This window comes from Danio aesculapii, chromosome 6, assembly GCF_903798145.1.
Source record: "Danio aesculapii chromosome 6, fDanAes4.1, whole genome shotgun sequence".
Lineage (NCBI taxonomy): Eukaryota > Metazoa > Chordata > Actinopteri > Cypriniformes > Danionidae > Danio > Danio aesculapii.
Window position 1 is genome coordinate 33,652,892 of NC_079440.1, and position 23,425 is coordinate 33,676,316.

The following is a 23,425-nucleotide window of genomic DNA, read 5'->3' on the forward strand; positions in this document are numbered from 1 at the left end:
GTTAAACATCATTTGGAAAATATTTAAAAAATATTTAAAGGGGGACTAATAATTCTTACTTCAACTGTATATCTGAATTATTCTAAACCTAACCTACCATTAAAGCTATCATGAAGTTGAAAATCCTATTTTCATTACATTTCAGTATTTCCAACATCAGCAGCTGAGAAAATGGTATGCATAATATTATATATTATGTAAGACAGCACCACTACAACAGCGATCAATGCAGAAAACTCCTCAGGAAATGTACATACACAAGTAAAACTGTTGTTGTGTTCAAAAGCTTGTGCTAAAGAGTGGCTTGTATAAGGCTTGTCTATGAGTTAATGTTACACTCACACAGGGTTGCTTTTTAACACACCTTGTGATCGTTTGCAACTTGTAAATGTGTCATAATCTGTCACTGACAATGTTACAAGAGTAAAAAAACATTCACGCTCATCTCTGGGCTGATGTAGTAGTTTATAATTGTGTAGAAATTATTATTCAACAGTTACAGGAAGCTTCTCATTTATGGTTTTCTGTTTATTATTTCAAATATCAAATACATTAGGACCATAAATCTCTGCTCTGAAAACTTCCGATATTAAACATTTAACTCTGCCATTCAACAAAGTGACAAACTGATATTTTAGTTATAGTTTGAAACAAAACACTGTATAAGAAATCATTTATTTAGTACTAATCTATTTATATAAGCCATTGGCAGCTCATAAACTGATTCTGCACTTTAATTTACACTATGTAGTCATGTGTGTTTATATAGAGCATTTAGGGCACATTTTATGAGGATGATTTGGAGGCCATGGTTGTTAAGAGCCGAGAGGGAATTTGGCCAGGACACCGAGGTTATACCCCTACTCCAGTGTTTCCCAACCCTGTTCCTGAAGGCACACCAACAGTCCACATTTTCAACCTCTCCCTAATCAAACACACCTGAATCAAATGATCAGAACATCAGAAGAGACTCCAAAACCTGAAATTAATGGGTCAGATAATGGAGACATCCAAAATATGTACTGTTGGTGTGCCTCTAGGAACAGGGTTGGGAAACACTGCCCTACTCTATACACTATACTAACCCAGAAATATATATTAAAGCTACTGAAAAGGTTCATAGGGCGTCACGGTGGCGCAGTGGGTGGCGCTCTCACCTCACAGCAAGAAAGTCACTGGTTCGAGCCTCGGCTGGGTCAGTTGGCATTTCTGTGTAGAGTTTGCATGTTCTCCCCGTGTTGGCGTGGGTTTCCTCCGGGTGCTCCGGTTTCCCTCACAAGTTCAAAGATGTACAGGTGAACTGGGTAAGCTAAAATTGTCCGTAGTGTATGTGTGCGAATGAAAGTGTATGGGTGTTTCCCAGTGATGGGTTGCAGCTGGAAGAGCATCCGCTGTGTAAAACATATGCTGGAGAAGTTGGTGGTTCATTCCGCTGTGGCGACCCCAGATTAATAAAGGGACTAAGCCGAAAAGAAAATGAATGAATGAATGAAAATCCATAAAAGTGAATTTGTTGAACACTTCAACATCTCAACAACATCAACAAATGTTGTCGGAGATCAAGGCCTCATAACACAAATGATGGAAAATTGTTAATGAACTGATTTTTGACAGTATAACAATGCTTACATACTGTAAATATGTTGGCTGAACACAGTGTACTTGACTTGGATTCATAGCTTAGATTGATTTTTAAAAATAAAAGGTAAATGGCAGTAGGCCTGTTATGATATCTGTTTTTTGCGTTACGATATATAGAACCTAAACTTATTGCGATAAACGACCTTATTGTGATTTTAAGACCATTTAGGACACTATAATAGCATCATAATGCATGTACACTCCTCCAAAGAACACATAATATTTTATTCTTGAGAATATTTCATTTAATTATAGTCATTTTAACAATTTAATAATTAAATATTGGGATCAGAATGTGAAAGCACATATCCTAAACAAATAAATAATAATAAATGTTAACAAAAACGTCCAAGATGAAAAGAACTAGAAAAAAACAACAGTTCTATTTTCAATCATCAGGCAACCACATTAAAATATATACTATCATAATTTATACTGTAGTGTTTTTAACCATGGCAACACGGTGGCACAGTGGGTAGCACATTCGCCTCACAGCAAGAATGCCGCTGGTTCGAGCCCGGCTGGGTCAGTTGGCATTTCTGTGTGGAGTTTGCATGTTCTCCCTGTATTGGTGTGGGTTTCCTCCGGGTGCTCCGGTTTCCCCACAAGTCCAAAAACATGTGGCATAGGTGAATTAGTAAGCTAAATTGTCAGTAGTGTATGTGTGTGTTAATGAGTGTGTGTATGGATGTTTCCCAAAGATGGGTTGCAGCTGGAAGGGTATCTGCTGCCTAAAACATATACTGGATAAGTTGGCAGTTCATTCCGCTGTGGCGACCCCCGATTAAAAAAGGTTTTTAACCATACTGACACTGACACCTTCAATAGAGAAATAGATAATGCACAATCAGCTGAAATGTGGCTAGAATTGTTTGTATGGGCGATATATATTGGATCAGCAAAAATGATTGAGGTCATGTTCAGGTATTGTGCGATAAGTCAATATATTGATTATTATAACAGGCCTAAATGGCAATGGCCTTTTTAAAAAAAGATATTAAGGTTGCATGAACTTATTTAAACTGACATCTCAGTTGGCAATACATAAAACAAGCTCATAACTGATACATTTAGCTCAATGATATGTGACATCATCAGTCACAAGTACCATTCTCATGTAGAACTGAGCTCATGCAACATTGCTTCCATGGCAACAGAGGCAGGCAGTGCACCCTTCCAAACAGCTCAATGAAAATGCAAGGGATTTCCCTTAACCTTTCATAGAGTCATAAACTACTCTTGTGCTTTTCAGAGATGACACATTAAGAGCAATAACAGCACAGCATTTTTTCAGTTTGTCACAGGGATTTTTTAGTTTCATCAACAGCTGTAGAGAAAAACATGGATCAGAATGAGGTCAAATATTGCCATTTATTTGCCTCGTCCATAGTAGATGAAGAGCAGATTTAATGATTGCTTATCATTGTCAGTGGGTCAAATTAGGAATAAACAAAGAAACACTCTGTAAATTATTAGATTTATATGTTCTTATGATTTTACCTCTTCAATATATTATTATATATATATATATATATATATATATATATATATATATATATATATATATATATATATATATATATATATATATATATATATATATATATATATATAGTTCTGGTTTGTTCTGTAGACTATCGAAAAAACTGCTTAAAGGGGCTAAAATATTGATCTTAAAATAGCTTTAAAAAAAATTTATGTATATATACACAAAGTACAAAGTATATACAAAGTATATATACACAAAGTAACACTTTTTGGTTATGACAAACCATATATTTTACTAACAACACACAAGTCTCTCCTACAAATGAGCACTGAAATTATGATTGCCGGACCTGTGGTTTCTGTACAGTATTGCCAGAAGTGCCAGGAGTATAAATGTTACTATTTACCCCACCTGCGGGGCAAGTTGTAACAGACGGGGTTAGTTGTAACACAAGCTTACAAAGGCAGATTTCACAGTTAATTTAATTTCTGTTTACTTTAAATTGTAGCTATATTTCCTCAGTAATTGGCTCGTTTCTTTTTTATTCTACATAGCACCGTATGTTTATGTATTTGTTTATTGGATAAACACAGTTTAATCTATTTGCATTATTATCCATTTATCCATTATTATACAGTGCATTTATTTGCATTATTAGCAATAAAATAATATTTTTCTATTAAAAAATATTTTCTATTAAAAAACATTTTTATTTAAAAAGTTCTCAACTTTACGCCCAAAATTCAAAGAATTTATTTGTTGGTTTAATTGGTGTCTAACAGTGTGTGGCTTAATTTTAACACCCTGTTACAACAAACCCCACTGTGTCATGTTTTCCTTAAAACTGGCTGGCAGTCACTGTGTGTTTTTTACATCTTTCAAAATGGTTCCATCTTTTAGCCTAGAAGACGGTGATCACAACAATATAAGATTTTACTTTCATACTTTCACAGATTTTTTTTTAATTATAAATATTGACTATAATAAAAAATACTTTTATGCTGCAAAAATGGTTTCTCCTGTGTTTCTCATGCAAATTTCACAAACTTTTTCAATAATTAGCTAGAAGACGTCTGCCAACATTGTGGTGTAAACCATAGAAGCATGCCATGGTTAACCCTGAGCAATTACCTTAAAACTCTGTGTTACTTTTAACCTTGTGTTACTTTGTGCCCCGCACTCCCATATATATATATATATATATATATATATATATATATATATATAAAATTGTATTTTTTATAATTATTATTATTTAATCCATGGCATTGGTGAAAGATAAGGTTTTGCAAGTATCGAAACAAAAATGTAAGAGATTTTTCCCACAAAATAATGGCTAACATTTTTGCCATGATTTACAGAAAACAAACTGTATATTAGCATATTTAAAACAACAATCATTTATTTCTAACTCATAATTAAATACTAATTAATTGTAATTTTATAATGTTATGGTTTTTGTCAACAAGGAACATGTAATCATGTTAAATATAATTAGATTTATTATGGTTAGTTATAAGTTTTTTATATTTTAATAAGTATTGTAGTTATTTGTTTTGAAAATTTATTTTCCTAAAGATTTGTGCCTGCATTTTGTAGGCTATTTCTGTTTAGTAAATGGGACGTGTTAACCCATGTTGTGTTTATTTGTACTGCTGAAGATTGTGGTGTTTTTTTTACATAAAGCTGGTTTGTAGCTTATCGTGTTAACCAACAACAACAACAAACAATCATAACACAGGCTAACAGCTTAAATTGCTCAAGCTGTATTTTAGATCTCTGTAGCTCAAGCAAAATGACCAGTTTGCACCTACTAATGACAGTCTTACACCAGGAAAAGACCATCTATTTTAAAATACCAGTTTAAGATGATGTCCACCGCCTATTTCCAATAAAAAAAATCACGGTTTATCAGTGTGCGACGAGGATTACCAAACATCCTCATCTCCGAAGCCTGCGTCTAGAAACGCGGTTGATCAGCTGATCTGCTTTGCTTGGTCGTGACTCAAGCTTATTCCTTCATAAAAACAGGCCTGCCGTCATATTAAACTGCCAAAACGCGACACTATGATGTTGACATAATGAAATGCGCACCAAAACAAAAACACACATGGCACTATATCACCTAATACATATTTAGCAATGCAGATGAGGATAAAAAAATCCAAGCTCGCGATTCATTATGACATCACGACAGCCACGACGGTTTATATATCAATAACATGTCACTACGGAAGATCGAAGGTGTCTCATTCAATGCTGGACGAGTACTAACAGCTACTAAAAATAAACAGATTATGTGCTGATGTTTAGAAACAGCGTTTTCTTCCTACCTTTCGATGCACTCTCTCTCATTCTCCGATGCCCAGCTGATGTCAGAAACGCTGACCTTTCATTTGTCATTCGCGAGCTGTCAAAGGTCAGACTGGCGCATTTCCCAGCGAATCGCGCTGCGTTTTGAACCAGAGCACGAGCAGATCCTTGAAGCGGTGATGTACAGCTACTTCAGCATCACCCAATCAAATAAGCAACACAGCATCCATTCGCTTCAAGTTAGCTAACATAAATACACATACATTATTTTTAATTTGTACATGTTTATTTGCTCTAAGCAACCTTTTTAGGAAACTACAGATTTTATAAACACTCAAATCTATTATTAGTTGTCGTTTAATTTTAGTGATGTTATGTAGTCTAATTTGACTTCATTTATATACGGTATGATTTTCTTTGCTGTATCTCAGCTCTTTATTTTGATGTGCTTCGGGACTTCCTTAATGCACTGACTGGCGCAGATGGTGTGCGCTACTATGGCGGAGGCTTTTCCTCATGTATATTAATTATATTTTGTTGACGTAGTCCGATGAACGTTCCGATTGATATTCATGAGCTTATCCTTTGGCGTAGTAGGATTCGCAAACCTCTTAACAAATGACTTCGAGGCCTGCCCCCCAGAGGACAACCCTCATAACAACAGCTCAACTATGACGTCGCTTTACGTAAGACTTTCCCTACAACATATAAATAAATACTCAAAGTCCATTGAAATGGAGGATATCTGTGGTTTCTGCAATGCAGATAAAGAGAACCTTTGTCATAATTTTTTTGAATGCAGTGTTTCTGGAAGGATCTAGCCAAATATATTTTTAAAATGACAAAATTTATTATTTTACATTAAAAGATTTTATTTTTTATTATGAGGACAAATCCAACAAAAGTCTTGAATATATTGTTAATCTTATTGTTAATTTTATTGCCAAAATGTTACATACACAAGCAGAAATTTGCTAAATCATCTCCCATATTAACAGTTTTTTTGTTTAGAGTTTTTTGACTTCTTTATACTGTGAAATTGTTGAAAAGCAAAAAATCTGAGGTTTGTATCAATGATAATAGCACTTTTTTTATTCCCCTTGTAATTCTTAAAATCACTGGATGTAGAAATGCTGCACACTTGCTTTGTGTATTTAAATTATTATTTTTTATTTTTACCATTGTTATATTTCTTTATGTTTCAAGTTATATTTTATGTTTCACCTTTTGTATTGGGTTGTGTGTTTGTTCCTGATGGTTTATAAAATAATTTTTGTTTTAAATAAATAAATATAAAAATAAGTACATGCTAAATTCTTTATACACGAACAACAATTTCTTAAAACCTCTCCCTCATTTGCTCATTTCTTAATTGAAATTGATTCCTGCTTAAGCTACACGTTTATCTAACTACAAAACATTCTGCAAGTTAATAGAAACTTATGAAAACATCATACTTTCAGTAAGTTAATCTTTGATGCTTTCTATGTTCTTTATTTAGTTTTGCACTTCCCATTTCTTTATTTTGTTTTCTTTATTCCCCCTTTCTATTTCTCATTTGTTGCTTAATGTTCTTATCAGTTTGTAATTGTATGTACTTGTATTCCAGTCACTTACAGATTACTTCCTGATTTATGTTGTACATTGATTCTTTTCTAAAAAAAAAAGTTTAAAAAATAAATAAATAAAATGAAATAAATAATGGCATCACAGTGGCGCAGTGGGTAGCATGATTGCCTCACAGTAAGGAGGTCGCTGGTTCGAGCCCCGGCTGGATCAGTAGGCAATTCTGCGTGGAGTTTGCATGCAGGGGCAGATTTAGTGATTCTGGGGCCCTAAGCAATTCCAGCTATATGCGGCCCAAGTCCTGAAATGCACCCTTTCTACTTTTATTTAATTTTTTTATATTGCTGTTTGTTATATCACTCAATCTTATTTTCTACATTTAAATGAATGCAGTCTCTACATTTTAAATGATTCTTATTTTTTTATTGAATTTACAACTAAAAATAATACATACACACACACATATATATATATATATATATATATATATATATATATATATATATATATATATATATATATATATATATATATATATATATATATATTCATAAATTTGACTGCTTTATTTTGTAAATAATACATACATATATGTATTCATAAATTTGACAGCTTTATTTTGTAAATAATACATACATATATATATATATATATATATATATATATATATATATATATTCATAAATTTGACTGCTTTATTTTGTAAATAATACATACATATATGTATTCATAAATTTGACTGCTTTATTTTGTAAATAATACATACATATATATATATATATATATATATATATATATATTCATAAATTTGACTGCTTTATTTTGTAAATAATACATACATATATGTATTCATAAATTTGACTGCTTTATTTTGTAAATAATACATACATATATATATATATATATATATATATATATATATATATATATATATATATATATATATATTCATAAATTTGACTGCTTTATTTTGTAAATAATACATACATATATATATTCATAAATTTGACTGCTTTATTTTGTAAATAATACATACATATATATATATATATATATATATATATATATATATATATATATATATATATATATATATATATATATATATATATATATATATATATTCATAAATTTGACTGCTTTATTTTGTAAATAATACATACATATATATATATATATTCATAAATTTGACTGCTTTATTTTGTAAATAATACATACATATATGTATTCATAAATTTGACTGCTTTATTTTGTAAATAATACATACATATATATATATATATTCATAAATTTGACTGCTTTATTTTGTAAATAATACATACATATATGTATTCATAAATTTGACTGCTTTATTTTGTAAATAATACATACATATATATATATATATATATATATATATATATATATATATATATATATATATTCATAAATTTGACTGCTTTATTTTGTAAATAATACATACATATATATATTCATAAATTTGACTGCTTTATTTTGTAAATAATACATAGATATATATATATTCATAAATTTGACTGCTTTATTTTTGTAAATAATACATATATATATATATATATATATATATATATATATATATATATATATATATATATTCATAAATTTGACTGCTTTATTTTGTAAATAATACATATATATATATATATATATATATATATATATATATATATATATATATATATATATATATATATATATATATATATATATATATATATATATATATATATATATATATATATATATATATTCATAAATTTGACTGCTTTATTTTGTAAATAATACATACATATATATATATATATATATATATATATATATATATATATATATATATATATATATATATATATATTCATAAATTTGACTGCTTTATTTTGTAAATAATACATACACATATATATATATATATATATATATATATATATATATATATATATATATATATATATATATATATATATATATATATTCATAAATTTGACTGCTTTATTTTGTAAATGATACATATATATATATATTCATAAATTTGACTGCTTTATTTTGTAAATAATACATACATATATATATATATATATATATATATATATATATATATATATATATATATATATATATATATATATATATATATATATTCATAAATTTGACTGCTTTATTTTGTAAATAATACATACATATATATATATTCATAAATTTGACTGCTTTATTTTTGTAAATAATACATATACATATATATATATATATATATATATATATATATATTCATAAATTTGACTGCTTTATTTTGTAAATAATACATACATATATATATATATATATATATATATATATATATATATATATATATATATATATATATATTCATAAATTTGACTGCTTTATTTTGTAAATAATACATACATATATATATATATATATATATATATATATTCATAAATTTGACTGCTTTATTTTGTAAATGATACATACATATATGTATTCATAAATTTGACTGCTTTATTTTGTAAATGATACATACATATATGTATTCATAAATTTGACTGCTTTATTTTGTAAATGATACATACATATATGTATTCATAAATTTGACTGCTTTATTTTGTAATAGTATTATTACTTAACATTACATTATTATAATAATATTATATTTGATTGTATACTAAATAATATTTAGTTACGTTAAAATTGTATTTGTTTATCTCTCACCATACAAAATATGATGAAAATATGATTACAAAAAATGATGTAATATATAGTTTATAGGTATAATTTATACTTTTAGATATTTATTGGGGGCCCCCAGATCTCCTGGGGTCCTAAGCGGCCGCTTACCTCGCTTGTTGGTTAAATCCGCCCCTGTTTGCATGTTCTCCCCGTGTTCACGTGGGGTTTTCTCCGGGTGCTCTGTTTTCCCCCACAGTCAAAAGTCAAAAGCTAAATTGTCCGTAGTGTATGCGTGTGAATGAGTGTGTATGGGTGCTTCCCAGTGATGGGTTTCGGCTGGATGGGCATCCGCTGCGTAAAACATATTATTAAATGGACTAAGTCAAAAAGAAAATGAAATGAATGAATGAATGAATGAATGAAAATAAAATAATAAATAGATGCATTCATAATATATAGTAATAGTAACAGCTGTAAATAAATAAATCATTGACAGATGTCAAATTTCAAATGTATTTACCTGCTAATTATTCATATTTTTTGGAGTAAATATATTTTTGTCGAACCTATTAAAGTTATTCATAATTGCTACCCAATAAATTATGATCTAATTAATCTAATAATGTAATAATAATGATGATAATAATAATAGTAATACTTCTCCAAGTGTGCTTGTAGTAACCAGTAAACAATTTTCCAGTTGTTGTGGGAGTGTGTTTATTGCATTATAGTATTTAGGCTGACTCTCTCTTTCTATGTGTGTGTGTGTATATATTCTATAAATTCTTCTCTTTATTTTATTTATATATCTATTTTCAAGTTCAGTTTATATAGATATTCATTCATTCATTTTCTTTTCGCTTTACTCCCTTTATTCATCAGGGGTCACCACAATGAACCGCCAACTTATCCAGTAAATGTTTTATGCAGCGCATGCCCTTCTAGCTGCAACCCATAACTGGGAAACACCCACACACACTCATTCACACACATACACCACGGACAATTTAACTTACCCAATTCACCTATAGCACGTCTTTGGATAACCTTCGCCAACACGGGGAGAACATGCAAACTCCACACAGAAATGCCAACTGACCCAGCCGAGGCTCGAATCAGTGATCTTGCTTTGAGGCGACAGCGCTACCCTGCGCCAACGCGCCACCCCTTATATAGATATATTAAACAATATTAATTTACCAATTCATTTAATTGCTAGAAAAAAAAAGCTATAATACACTTATGTTTGTTTTATTTCTAAATGTTATTTAATACTTAAGGGGGCCAGAAACATGTTTCCATGATACTAAATAATACAAAATCAAAAGAATACACTCAAAAATTCTGAGAAAATAAGTTTATTTTCTTTGGGGGGAAAGGGAAAGCTCAGTCATGTCATTTCTTGTATATGGTATTGCACAACAATAGGCTTTTGAGAGTTTTCTCCAACCCTTATCGGCTGGTATATAGAACTGGCAGAGACTGAAAGAGAAAATGAGAGAGAGTGAGAAGCAAGAAAGCATATCAACGTATATCCAAAAAATAACTGAACAAAAATATCACAGTTGATAAGCATGAAGTCATGTTTACAACACCTACAGAGGGTCCTTCAGCTTATCTTTGTTGTAGGGACAAATTATAATCGAATTGTAACTTACTCTGTGGTTTCTAGCAAATCTGTACTTTAATCTTCTGGATAAAAGAGATGTCATCATAATTTTAACCGAACACACTCAACAGTTATTGAATCACAAATGATTTTAAGATATAATCAGGTAATATATGAAACAGGATCTCACTGACTTGTCTGTTAGAAACACAACACTGAACAGTATTATCTAAAAAGGAGGCAGTGTTAAAAAACATCTAATATAAGATTATTTGATCTCAATACACTTACATATAGCCGTTTTCTATAGTTACGTACAAATTTAGTTTCATTTTCAACACATTCTGTTGACATAATTCAACAAATAAGACCTGGTGACCACAAAAGCACATCAAAATAAAAGAAAAATTGTACTTTCAAGGCAAATGTGGCATATTTGGATTATAGAGCATGAAAAGGGCTTAAAAATAATTACATCATTCTTTTCGGTGTGTAGTAACACGTTAACACCTCAACAAATCAGAAACAGAGAAAGGCAAACACCACGAAGATCTTACGAAGCCTTCTCTGAAATAATTATATCTAGCTAGAAATACACACACACACACAAAGTCATAAGAATCTACCCTTCACTTATTATTCATATGATTCAGTCACATGTACGTGGAACTTGTGCATTTCAAATAGAGGAACCAACAACTTTATTGAATATAAGCTGGATTTTAGTCTGACTGACACCCATAATTCCAGCAAAGGCTGAAATGGCAGAACTGAAAGCAAATGATGATAAATACCACTATACTATTAACAGACAAGCTATGATCACAAAATAACTAGCAGGGAATCTTTGGAAATCAATGTATTCGATTGGAAATTTGTGTTGTTTTCTTGGATGTAAGATTGTCAGACGATTTCCTCAGTGGGTTGAAGCACAGCGAGCATCTGACTGGATGGCTGGGATCTTTGTGCTGAGAAGTGTGTTGATATTGGGCCAGATTCGATCTGTCTCTGTGTCCGAGAATGTGTACAGGATGCCTTTAGCCCTAAAAAGGTACATAGAATTACAAGATTGTTAGTAAAACAAAGGAATTCAGACAAACCCATCATGTAGCAATCTGTGCAAAATGTAAAATAAAGCATGAGACAGGGGAAAATGGTGACGCACAGGACATATATGACCTACAAAAAGACACCACAGTGGATGTTAACAGAGAGAAAACAACGTACAAATCTTCAGATATTAAACAACAGTATTAGCCTTTATGTTGTGTTAGACTGGATCCACATTTTATCTATTTTATATGTTACATTTGCAGAATTGCCAGAGAAGGCATATCAAATATATAGTGGAGGAAGTCCAAGAACCATTGGCATATATTTTACAAAATATTTTCTTTTTAAAATTTCTAAATTTGTCTGTTCACATTAAGTTTGTTAAGAAAAATTTTTAAATGAAAAATTTTCATTTTTTTATGAAAGAAAATTAATTATTAGTAAGTTAAAGGAATTATTATTACTATTATTATTATTAATTAGAAGATAATTATGCACAAAAAATAAGATTTGAGACGTTCCTTTGATTTTTAATGCATAGTACAAAAGACCAGGGGCTAGTAAACAAAGAATGGAATGATCATGTTTTTTTGCTGTGCGTTTCTTCAGTTGTTTGTGTTGTGACCAATATGTAACGCGTTTCTTCGGTTGTTTGTGTTGTAACCAATTTGCTGTGCGTTTCTTCAGTTGTTTGTGTTGTGACCAATTTGCTGTGCGTTTCTTCAGTTGTTTGTGTTGTGACCAATTTGTAGCACGTTTCTTCAGTTGTTTGTGTTGTGACCAATTTGTAGCACGTTTCTTCAGTTGTTTGTGTTGTGACCAATTTGTAGCACGTTTCTTCAGTTGTTTTTGTTGTGACCAATTTGCTGTGCGTTTCTTCAGTTGTTTGTGTTGTGACCAATTTGTAGCACGTTTCTTCAGTTGTTTGTGTTGTGACCAATTTGCTGTGCGTTTCTTCAGTTGTTTGTGTTGTGACTAATTTGCTGTGCGTTTCTTCAGTTGTTTGTGTTGTGACTAATTTGCTGTGCGTTTCTTCAGTTGTTTGTGTTGTGACCAATTTGTAGCACGTTTCTTCAGTTGTTTTTGTTGTGACCAATTTGCTGTGCGTTTCTTCAGTTGTTTGTGTTGTGACCAATTTGCTGTGCGTTTCTTCAGTTGTTTGTGTTGTGACCAATTTGCTGTGCGTTTCTTCAGTTGTTTGTGTTGTGACCAATTTGCTGTGCATTTCTTCAGTTGTTTGTGTTGTGACCAATTTGCTGTGCGTTTCTTCAGTTGTTTGTGTTGTGACCAATTTGCTGTGCGTTTCTTCAGTTGTTTGTGTTGTGACCAATTTGTAGCACGTTTCTTCAGTTGTTTTTGTTGTGACCAATTTGCTGTGCGTTTCTTCAGTTGTTTGTGTTGTGACCAATTTGCTGCGCGTTTCTTCAGTTGTTTGTGTTGTGACCAATTTGCTGTGCGTTTCTTCAGTTGTTTGTGTTGTGACCAATTTGCTGTGCGTTTCTTCAGTTGTTTGTGTTGTGACCAATTTGCTGTGCGTTTCTTCAGTTGTTTGTGTTGTGACCAATTTGTAGCACGTGAAACAAGAAACATTGATAAAGATCCTTTCTTTATTTGATGGTGTTTTTTGTAATTGCATGTGCTTTCTTAAATTGCAGCACGTTAAGCTATCTCCGCCACTCTATTCCAGCATATATAGGACATACAGTTGAAGTCAGAATTATTAGCCCCCCTTTAAATTTTTTGCGCCCCATATGATGTTTAACAGAGCAAGGAACTTTTCACAGTATGTCTAAAAATATATATTTTTTCTTCTGGAGAAAGTCTTATTTGTTTTATTTCGGAATAAAAGCAGCTTTTAATTTTTTCAAAAACATTTTAGGTCAAAATTATTAGCTCCTTTAGGCTATATATATATTTTTTGATAGTTTACAGAACAAATAATTTTTTTACAATAACTTGCCTAATTACCTTAACCTGCCTAGTTAACCTAATTAACCTATTTAAGCCTTTAAATGTCACTTTAAGCTGTATAGAAGTGTCTTGAAGGTGATGCGGTGGCACAGTGGGTAGCGCTCTCACTTTACAGCAAGAAGGTCGATGGTTCGAGCCTCCGCTGGGTCATTTAGCATTTCTGTGTTTGCATGTTCTCTCCCGCATTCGCGTGGGTTTTCTCAGGGATCTCCGTTTCCCCCACAAGTCCAAAAACATGCGATATGGGTGAATTGGGTAAGCTAAATTGTCCGGAGTGTATGAGTGTGAATGACAATGTATGGGTGTTTCCCAGTGATGGGTTGCAGCGGCAAGGGAATCCACTGCATAAAACATATGCTGGATAAATTGGCAGTTACTCCACTGTGGCAACCCCGGATTAATAAAGGGATAAGCCGAAAAGAAAATGAATAAATGAATGAAGTGTCTTGAAAAATATCTAGTCAAATATTATTTACTGTCATCATGGCAAAGATAAAATAAATCAGTTATTAGAAATGAGTTATTAAAACTATTATGCTTAGAAATGTGTTGAAAAATCTCTCTGTTAAAAAGAAATTGGGGAAAAAAACGTTTCCGACATATGTGGAACATATATGTGCTATACATGTAGTTGCGGGACATTTATGTTTTTGGTATATATGGGGACATATATTTTTCTGACATATATAGGACATATATGTTTCTGGCATATATGTGGACATATGTGTGCTATACAAGTAGGAGACATATATGTTTCTGACATATCTGGGACACATATGTTTCTGACATATATGAAACATATATGAAACGTATATGTGCTATACATGTAGGGGACATATATGTGTTTGGCAAATATGTGGACATATGTTTCTGACATATATAGGACATATAGGTTACTGGCATATATGTGGACATATATGTTTGGTGAGTCACGGACGGAAGTGAAGAGTGAGGGTGGGGGGAATGGGGGGTAGTCGCGGACAAAAGGGGAGTGGGGGCTTTGGTCGTGGGCCCCTAATGACATCTCTGGAGGCCCCCAAATTGCGTGGGCTCTTAGAATCCTCCTAACAAATTTGTGGACATAAATGTTTCTGACATATATGGGACATACATTGTGTTTTATACATAAGCGCGCCATATATGTTTCTGGCATATATGTGGACATATATGTGTTATATATGTGCTGTATGATGTAGAGAACAATGTTGAGATTTAATTATCTATATTGATTTAATAAAATGAAGAGCTAAAAGTTTCAAATGAATAATTTCCATTAATTAACTATATACTGTACATCCTCATTATGAATGCATTTACCATTCATTTACTATTATCATGAGTTTTGACAACAATTTCGTTGAGTTTGTGTGGGATTCGCTTTACATTCCAATTGTGAGGAAATATGAGTGCATTATGACTATAAGCTTACTTATAGAAGTCTATGACAGGTTTGGCAACATCTTTGTAGTGTCTCAGTCTGGCCACCAGGGCTTCTGGTCTGTCGTCCTCCTGCTGAATCAGTGCCTCTCCTGTGATGTCATCCAGCCCCTTGTTTACAGAAAAAAATTCATAATAATGAAAACAAGTGTTTTAATCTGATGTGTACAACTAATTCTGTGACAAGAACTGACAGTGAAATCAACCACAAGGTTCTTCTCCAAGGTTTTTCCCCCACAAGGTACCAAGTCCTACTTCTAGAGAGGCACAGTTTGGATCTAAGCCTTCTCCAAAACACCTGGTTGTAATTTTGATGTACTTTTAATGCCTTTACTACCTCATGCATGGGCCTTTTAAATGCTGGAACTAAACTGTGAAAGAAGGTACTGTAGATCAGTTTTATTAGGGTAGACTTTTTTAAAATGGAATTTTTTTAATGGAAAAGTTTTACTACACATTAGGGCAATCATTAGGGCTGGATTTACTAACAGTTTGCATCAGTGTAATCACATCTTGTGTTAAAAAATACTGTTAACATTTACTCAAGACATGCACTAATGACATAGCATGCATTTGGATGACAGAGGCATATTTTAATTTGTGATGCTATGTGATTTACTAAGAATTGCAATACTTATAGCAGTATTTGTGCTATTATTTGAGGGTGTTTTTTGTGCTGGTACTGTATCTTGGAAGGTTTAGGCTTGTTGTGGATCAACAAATAAGACACTAAGAGGACTTTTACATCTTTGTTTCAGTTTTGTATTCATTTCTGTGAAGGTTATTCAGCTATTCTGAGCTCAAGAGTATTGACTAGTGTCAATAAAAAGATATACTAAAGATTAACTGTTTCTTTTAAATAGATAAAAACGTGGGTCAAGTTGGACAAGTCATTCCACTAGAAAGGCACATGTTGTTCCAAAACAGCTGATTTAAAGGAATAGTTTCTTTCTAATGTTGAACACAAAGGAAGATATACTGAAGAATGTTGGCGGGGGGGGAAAGCCATTGATTTACAAAGTATTTTTATTAATATTATTGATGTCTGTTTTTTTTTTCCAGCATTCTTCAGATGATCTTGATTTGTATGCAACAGAAGAAAGAAATTCGTAAAACTTTAGAACCCCTTGAGTTAAGGCTGGACGATATGGCAGAAATGCAATCTCGATAATTATTTTCCAGATTGTATGATAACGTTATATATTTTGATATAAGTTGTTAATGCTTCCAGACTTAAAAAAGTACCCCAACAATGACTGAAGCCACAAAAATTAGAGGGTCTGTTAAATGGCGTAACATTTTTGGCCAACACATTTTCTGTCAACACACTTTTAGATTCCCATTGTTGGACATTTCTGCTGTGTGATTGACTCTTAGATCAATATAGAGTAAAAAAAGTCCAGAGCTTATCATTGTTATTAACATCAATTATATCGCAATTTGGTAAAATATCGTTTATCGGTCCAGCCATACCATGAGTGTGAGTAAATGATGGGCTTATGTTCATTTTTGGGTAAACTATCCATTTAACTAAGCAAGTGACTCTCTTCATGAATAAATCATTGAATCACTGGCTCACTTGTTTCATTCAAAACAGATACATTTGGGAGCAAATAATAATTATTATAAATAAATATTAATAATCATTAACATTTTGGCATTGTTTGGAATATCTGTTTGGACAGAAACAGAATAAAACACACAATATAGTGTCTAAATATTACTTGTTTATAATTAACTTCTTGTTTGTTGAACAATTATACACTTTAAAAAATGTAATGAAAAAAATCTGCACAGCAAATATTATATTATGTTGCTTTGCCTTATTTTAATAAGTTAACCAGGTTTCAACTAAAAAAAATTAAGTTATACAAAGTTTACCTTAATATTTTTAGTCAGTTTGATTAATGTAAGTTGAGATGACTAGAAAAATGTTATTTGATTCAACTAAAAGAATTTAAGGCAACAAAAATTATTTTACACTGTATGAACTCAATTCCAATATGGCATGCTTACTTGTGGGCTACTACTTTATTATTATATTAATATTACAACTATTTCATGTACATATTAAAAACAAAAATGTATATTTTTGATTTCATAACTTAAAGGTGATTTTAGACTCAGACTCAACTTTATTATCCCATCTAAGGAAACTAAAATTGCAGCAAGGTGCCGTAACACAGACGAAGTTCCATGTACACATTAATAAAATATTACCCCACAACATTCAATACATCATATTGAAAGTGCATCTCCCTCCCACCTGGACTCATTTAATGACCAAATGGCCACCATTATAAAAGAATTTCGAACTCTATTTGTCCTGCAAATAGGAACTCTAAAACGATGTCCTGATGGCAACAGCTGAAACACAGTACAACGGGTGATCCGGGGTGCATAGGATACCCTGAGTTCTCTTTAAAACACTAGTTTGGTAAATTACTCTTGGACCAGTTTGGTTAAAACCAATTATCTTGCCTGCCACCTTCACCAGACTACTCAACCTGTTCTTGTTTGACACACTCAGATTACCGTACCAAGCTACAATGCAAAACGATAAAACAGATTCAATAAATTGTCTATAAAACAATGTCATCATAGAGGTGCAAACCTGAAATGATCACAGTTTCATCAGAAAAAACAATCTTTGTTGGACTTTTTTATAGACAGCCTGAGTGTTAGGTTGAAATGTCAACATCTTGTCAATAACGACCCCTAAATATTTATGTGTGTCCACAATTTCAATGTCCAAGCCTTTAATATTTGTTATGCTGGGGTTTTATTTACATTCAACTGGAGAGAAAATCTATCTCACCAGGAAGTAAATTCTTCGACAACAGGACCATGCCCCAAATCCTGATCGTGTAGGAGACTCAATCACCGAATCATCAGCATATTTTATGATATGACAGTTCCCGAACATTTACCTGCCGATTTACATTTACTACCGATTTACCTGCATTTTAAAAGCCACACAAACACTTTTAAACTCTCATGGTGCGTTTCGTTTGTTTGTGAATTGTCTGTCATAATAATAACTGTTCCCTATTTTGGACTGACTATACTGTATTGCAATATTTAAATCTGAAACAGTGTAACAAAAGTACACTAGGATGTTCACCTGGATGCGTGGAGGATTGAAGCACATATTGTACACTCTTCCACTGGGTGGATGAATCCAGCGATGTCTCAGTCGTTCTTTCAGTGTTTCCAGAGGAATGTTGAGGTTAATGGCTACATCCAGATCACAGGAACTGTTCAGAGCTTCAGCCTGTGCCAGTGTCCGAGGAAAACCTGGAAGGACAAAATGCACAAAGTGATTTACAACACATCAACACATCAACGATTAAGTAGACCTGAATTATTTACAGTACTATTACTTTATTATTTATACATGGTGTAACTTAAAAGTTATAAATAAGTACTATTTTGAAATGTCACACTTGTTGCAATGCGCAGTTTCATAACTATGAATCAATGGTGTTGCAATACTACATCCTTATTGGGTGCAAGGTATTATGGTGCTTTGTATCATTATTGCATGGCTTTCATAGTTTACGACTGAGTGTAGTTAGTCTACTTTAATATTAAGCTTTGGTCAGGATAAGCCTTTGCGGGTTCAGCTTTAATGTGTACAGTAAAGGAACACTAGTTTTAATCCATGGAGTAATAATATTTAAACCTGTTTTCTAGGTCATGCTGCATACCTTCTCAATCAATGTTTGATAACCTTTCATCTTATAGTGGGAGTTGCAGACTTTGACTTTTTTAAGCCAGCAATTGTACAATCTTGAATTACAGTGGATGTGTTTAAAAGGTGATGCAACAAATTGGATGTCCCCAGTGTTTGATTTTACTCTTTCTGATCTCATAAATCAATAAACAGCTGAAATATTCGATTTAATTAAATTTATTTTCAATGCTCTTAATGTATTTTCTGAAGTTGCCCTACTTCACTATAGTGTTTTGAGTTTCTGTTAAATGAAGAAATGAAACTTTGGCTTCCTCTAAAGAGATTTAGATGCTAAATAAGCAGATTTTTAAAAGCCATTTCATACACAGAAAGCTTTTTAAATACAAATAAATTATGAACTGTAATGTATCAAATTTTTTAAATGACTTAGATCATATTGCATTGCATTACATTTTAAATTATCTGAAATTCTTGCTGATAAATGAGTCAAATCTAGCAATTTAAAAGATTGTACTAAAGTATAACCATTTAAAATGACAATTAATTGAATTGATTTTTGCTCTAAACGTGCCTGATAAGATTTTTTGTTACTTTATTTAAAATATTACTACACTATTGTGACTTTGACTTTGTCTCTGCTCTAAACCATGATAAAAATGTAGGAAAGGCAGCATTCTTTTGCTCAAACAAATTAAATAATAGAGTATATACAGTATATATATACAGTTGATGTCAGAATTATTAGCCCTCCTTTGATTTTTTTGATTTTTAAAAATTTCTCAAATGATGTTTAACAGAGCAAGGAAATTTTCACAGTATGTCTGATAATATTTTTTCTTCTAAAGAAAGTCTTATTTGTTTTATTTCAGCTAAAATAAAAGCAGTTTTTAATTTTTCAAAAATATTTTAAGGTCAAAATTATTAGCCCCTTTAAGCTATATTGGTTTTCGATAGTCTATAGAACAAACCATCGTTATTCAATAACTTGCCAAATTACCCTAACCTGCCTAGCTAACCTAATTAACCTAGTAAAGTCTTTAAATGTCACTTTAAGCTGTATAGAAATGTCTTGAAAAATATCTACTAAAATATTATTTACTGTCATCATGACAAAGACAAAATAAATCAGTTATTAGAAATTAGTTATTAAAACTATTATGTTTGGAAATGTGTTGAAAAAGGTTTCTCTCTGTTAAACAGAAATTCGGGGAAAAAAGTAACATGGGTTAATAAATCTGACTTCAACTGTACATATAATGATTATACCATCTAACAGCCAGCTGTATTTGGTCATCTCCTCCAGTCGAGGCAACAAAAGACGTGTCATCACATGATCTGGAACCAGCAGTCCTTTATTAATATACGTCTTTGCTAAAATACCAGCATCTGCAAGAAATAGAAAACACATTTAAAAAAACAACTGAACATGAACAAACTGAACAAAACATACTTTTCTTTCCAAATTATTAAATCTATGAATTTATATATTTAATAAGCTGCTGTACATGACATATCTCCAACAAAGAAAGCAGCTGAGATGACCTTATAGCTTTTATAAAGCCATACTGGCAATGAAATTCTATATACATTCATACTTTATTTGCACATAATCTTTAACTGACACCAATCAATTATTAATCACAAGATTTTAATCAGAAACTAGACTGTTAATCATATAATAGTTCATACAGTCACATGAGAGTCTTGAGACATCAGTGCCCAATGGGTTCATTTATAATTTATCTACATGCATACATCATCACTTCACAAACTGTACTCTTTTACGATTGCAAACTATACCACTACTACACACGAATAAGACAAAAGTTTGCAACAACAATGGTGTGTTTGATAGCAAGATTTAAAGTCTGATTTAGTTGATAAGTTGCTTAATAAAAAATTGAAAATGTAAAAATAAAATCTTTAATTAAAATTCTAATTGCCATTATATTTTACTCGCATGAGTTTCTTTAAGTCAAGCATATTTATAATGAAGAAACTGAATGTGTGAATTTGTGTGTTGAGTAGTAACATTCCACTGTCTTTATCTGCCATCTAAAGTCTTCAAAAGGGGGGTTGCATGGTAACAGAGCAATAAAACAAATGTGGAATGGCATCTTGCCAGCATGGCAACTTTAAAAGCGTTACCTCACGTGAACCCTAAACGTCATGACCCAGAGGATGCAACCACAAACTCCAGATTAGAAGGACTAACTGTTAAATTTAATGCATCAATAAAAGGATAACTGAAATAGGGGTTACGCCTCTTCATAAGAACAAGTTATCCCACAAAAAAATCCTTCAGTAAATTATATTAAATACTATATAAGTGTTTTTGAATCATACTATAATGCATTGCACTGTATATAACAGTATTTACAACACTTTGTTAATGAATGCTACAGCACACTGTAGTATAGTGATCTGATAAACTGTCATAGTAGTTTTTACAACATTAAACTGGAGTAATTTAGTAGGCTTAATGTACTTTACTTCATTATGTTTCAAAACAGCATAGTACTTGTAAATTACTATAGTATTTTCTCATGCGGTGTGTTTCACGATGCATATGATTTGTTGGCATCGACAAGCTTCCAGAGAGATCCAGAAAAACTACCGAAAGTTTGCCATTCCTTTCAAAGCACTCACCAGTTTTTGCAGAGATGTTTTCACGAACAAAATCTCCACTGGACAAATGTTTGAGGCCGAAATTGTGCGCGATCCTCTCCGAGATGGTCCCCTTCCCCGAGCCTGGTGGACCCATAATAACAGCCCGGAATAACTTGGACATTTTCTCACTGAACTGCCCTGTACGCAATACAAACGAGGTCAGCGTTACAATTAAAAGCACGCAAAACACGCACTCGTTTATTTACAGTTTGAGATGCAACGCGAGAGATTATAGATCTCCAGTGCAGAATGAGGGGCGGAGATCTGTAACATCGAATAACGAAAAACGCAAATTCATAGAACAAGGAGATTGGAGGTCCAAAACAGCACTTAAACTTACCCACCCAACAGACTACTGTACTGTGAAACTGTTATTTCCAGGTTGAAAACAGAGCTCGTTGTCAGCGTTCATCAAAAGTGTGCAGCCCTTCGCTGACGCGCCGCCTACTGCTGCTCTTTTATGAGGACGTGAGCTTCTTCTCTCTGCAAATGAATGGAGGAGAAACATAAACGCCCTATTTTAAAACACTGCCTCTGGTTCTGGTTTAGCATCTGAAAAATACGCTCTGCATCGCAGAGGAATATGGTCAATGTAGTATTGCGATATAGCTACTGCAATAAGTGTGCAATCCCCATAGGATATAATCTTTGTGTATATACAGTGAATTATAAAGAAAATATCTAAAATATATAAGCATGTTGACCATTTAGAAAAAATGATTCAATTAATGATTTAATTATTTAAATGAACAGTGAAGCAGGCATGCTGCCTATATAAAATGTGATTTAGTTCTTACTTTTAAGGATTCTTTTTAAGGAAATATTTAGTAAATGTGTTACTTTCTTATTATTGGTGTTGATCCAATCAAAAAAAAAAAATACTTGTTATAAAAATAACTTGTTATAAAATAAAAGTTTATGTAAACTATTGTTATGACAATTATCAACAGTGTTGGGGATAACGTGGGTTACGTAATAATACTACTTTTCTAAGTAACAAGTAAAGTAACGCATTACTTCTTAAAAAATAAGTAAAAATATTTAAGTTACTTTTTAGTTGAATTAATCAGCTTTTAAAAAATAAATTGCTGAATTAAAATTAAAAGTAGTCATGAATCACACAGTCAATGAGAGAATGTGTTCATTATTTTAAAGGCATTAAAGAAAATGAAAAGAGGATTGTCTCAATGGACAGTGATTTTTCTTAAAGACAAATAGTACCCAAAGAAGGAAACTCTAGCTTTAAACTTTCAATAATCTGTATCTACGACATGTAGAGCTCTTTTATTTAAAG

The 23,425-nt window shown here is 31.7% G+C and overlaps 1 protein-coding gene across 2 annotated transcripts; it reads right to left on the reverse strand.

Moving 5' to 3' along the window:
- Nucleotides 1-11,036: 11,036 nt before the first annotated feature.
- ak4 (adenylate kinase 4) lies at nucleotides 11,037-22,606 on the reverse strand. 2 transcript variants are annotated; one of them, XM_056460036.1, is made up of 6 exons: nucleotides 22,476-22,606; nucleotides 22,111-22,269; nucleotides 20,728-20,847; nucleotides 18,889-19,061; nucleotides 15,757-15,875; nucleotides 11,037-12,346 (listed from the first exon to the last, which is right to left on the reverse strand). In XM_056460036.1, exons 2-6 carry the CDS (start codon nucleotides 22,250-22,252, stop codon nucleotides 12,220-12,222), a joined length of 681 nt encoding a protein of 226 aa, XP_056316011.1. In that variant the 5' UTR covers nucleotides 22,253-22,269; nucleotides 22,476-22,606; the 3' UTR covers nucleotides 11,037-12,219. The 2 variants fall into 2 exon arrangements, with proteins under 2 accessions (XP_056316011.1, XP_056316010.1); XM_056460035.1 differs by having other exon boundaries at nucleotides 22,472-22,606.
- Nucleotides 22,607-23,425: the final 819 nt, after the last annotated feature.

Coding starts and splice junctions, on each gene's coding strand:
- ak4 (XM_056460036.1), bottom strand. CDS start 22,252: ATGTCCAAGTTATTCCGGGCTGTTATTATGGGTCCACCAGGCTCGGGG. Junction 19,062..20,727: donor ATACAGCTGGCTGTTAGATG/GTATAATCATTA, acceptor TTGTCCTTCCAG/GTTTTCCTCGGACACTGGCA. Junction 15,876..18,888: donor TCAATCCTCCACGCATCCAG/GTGAACATCCTA, acceptor TCTGTAAACAAG/GGGCTGGATGACATCACAGG.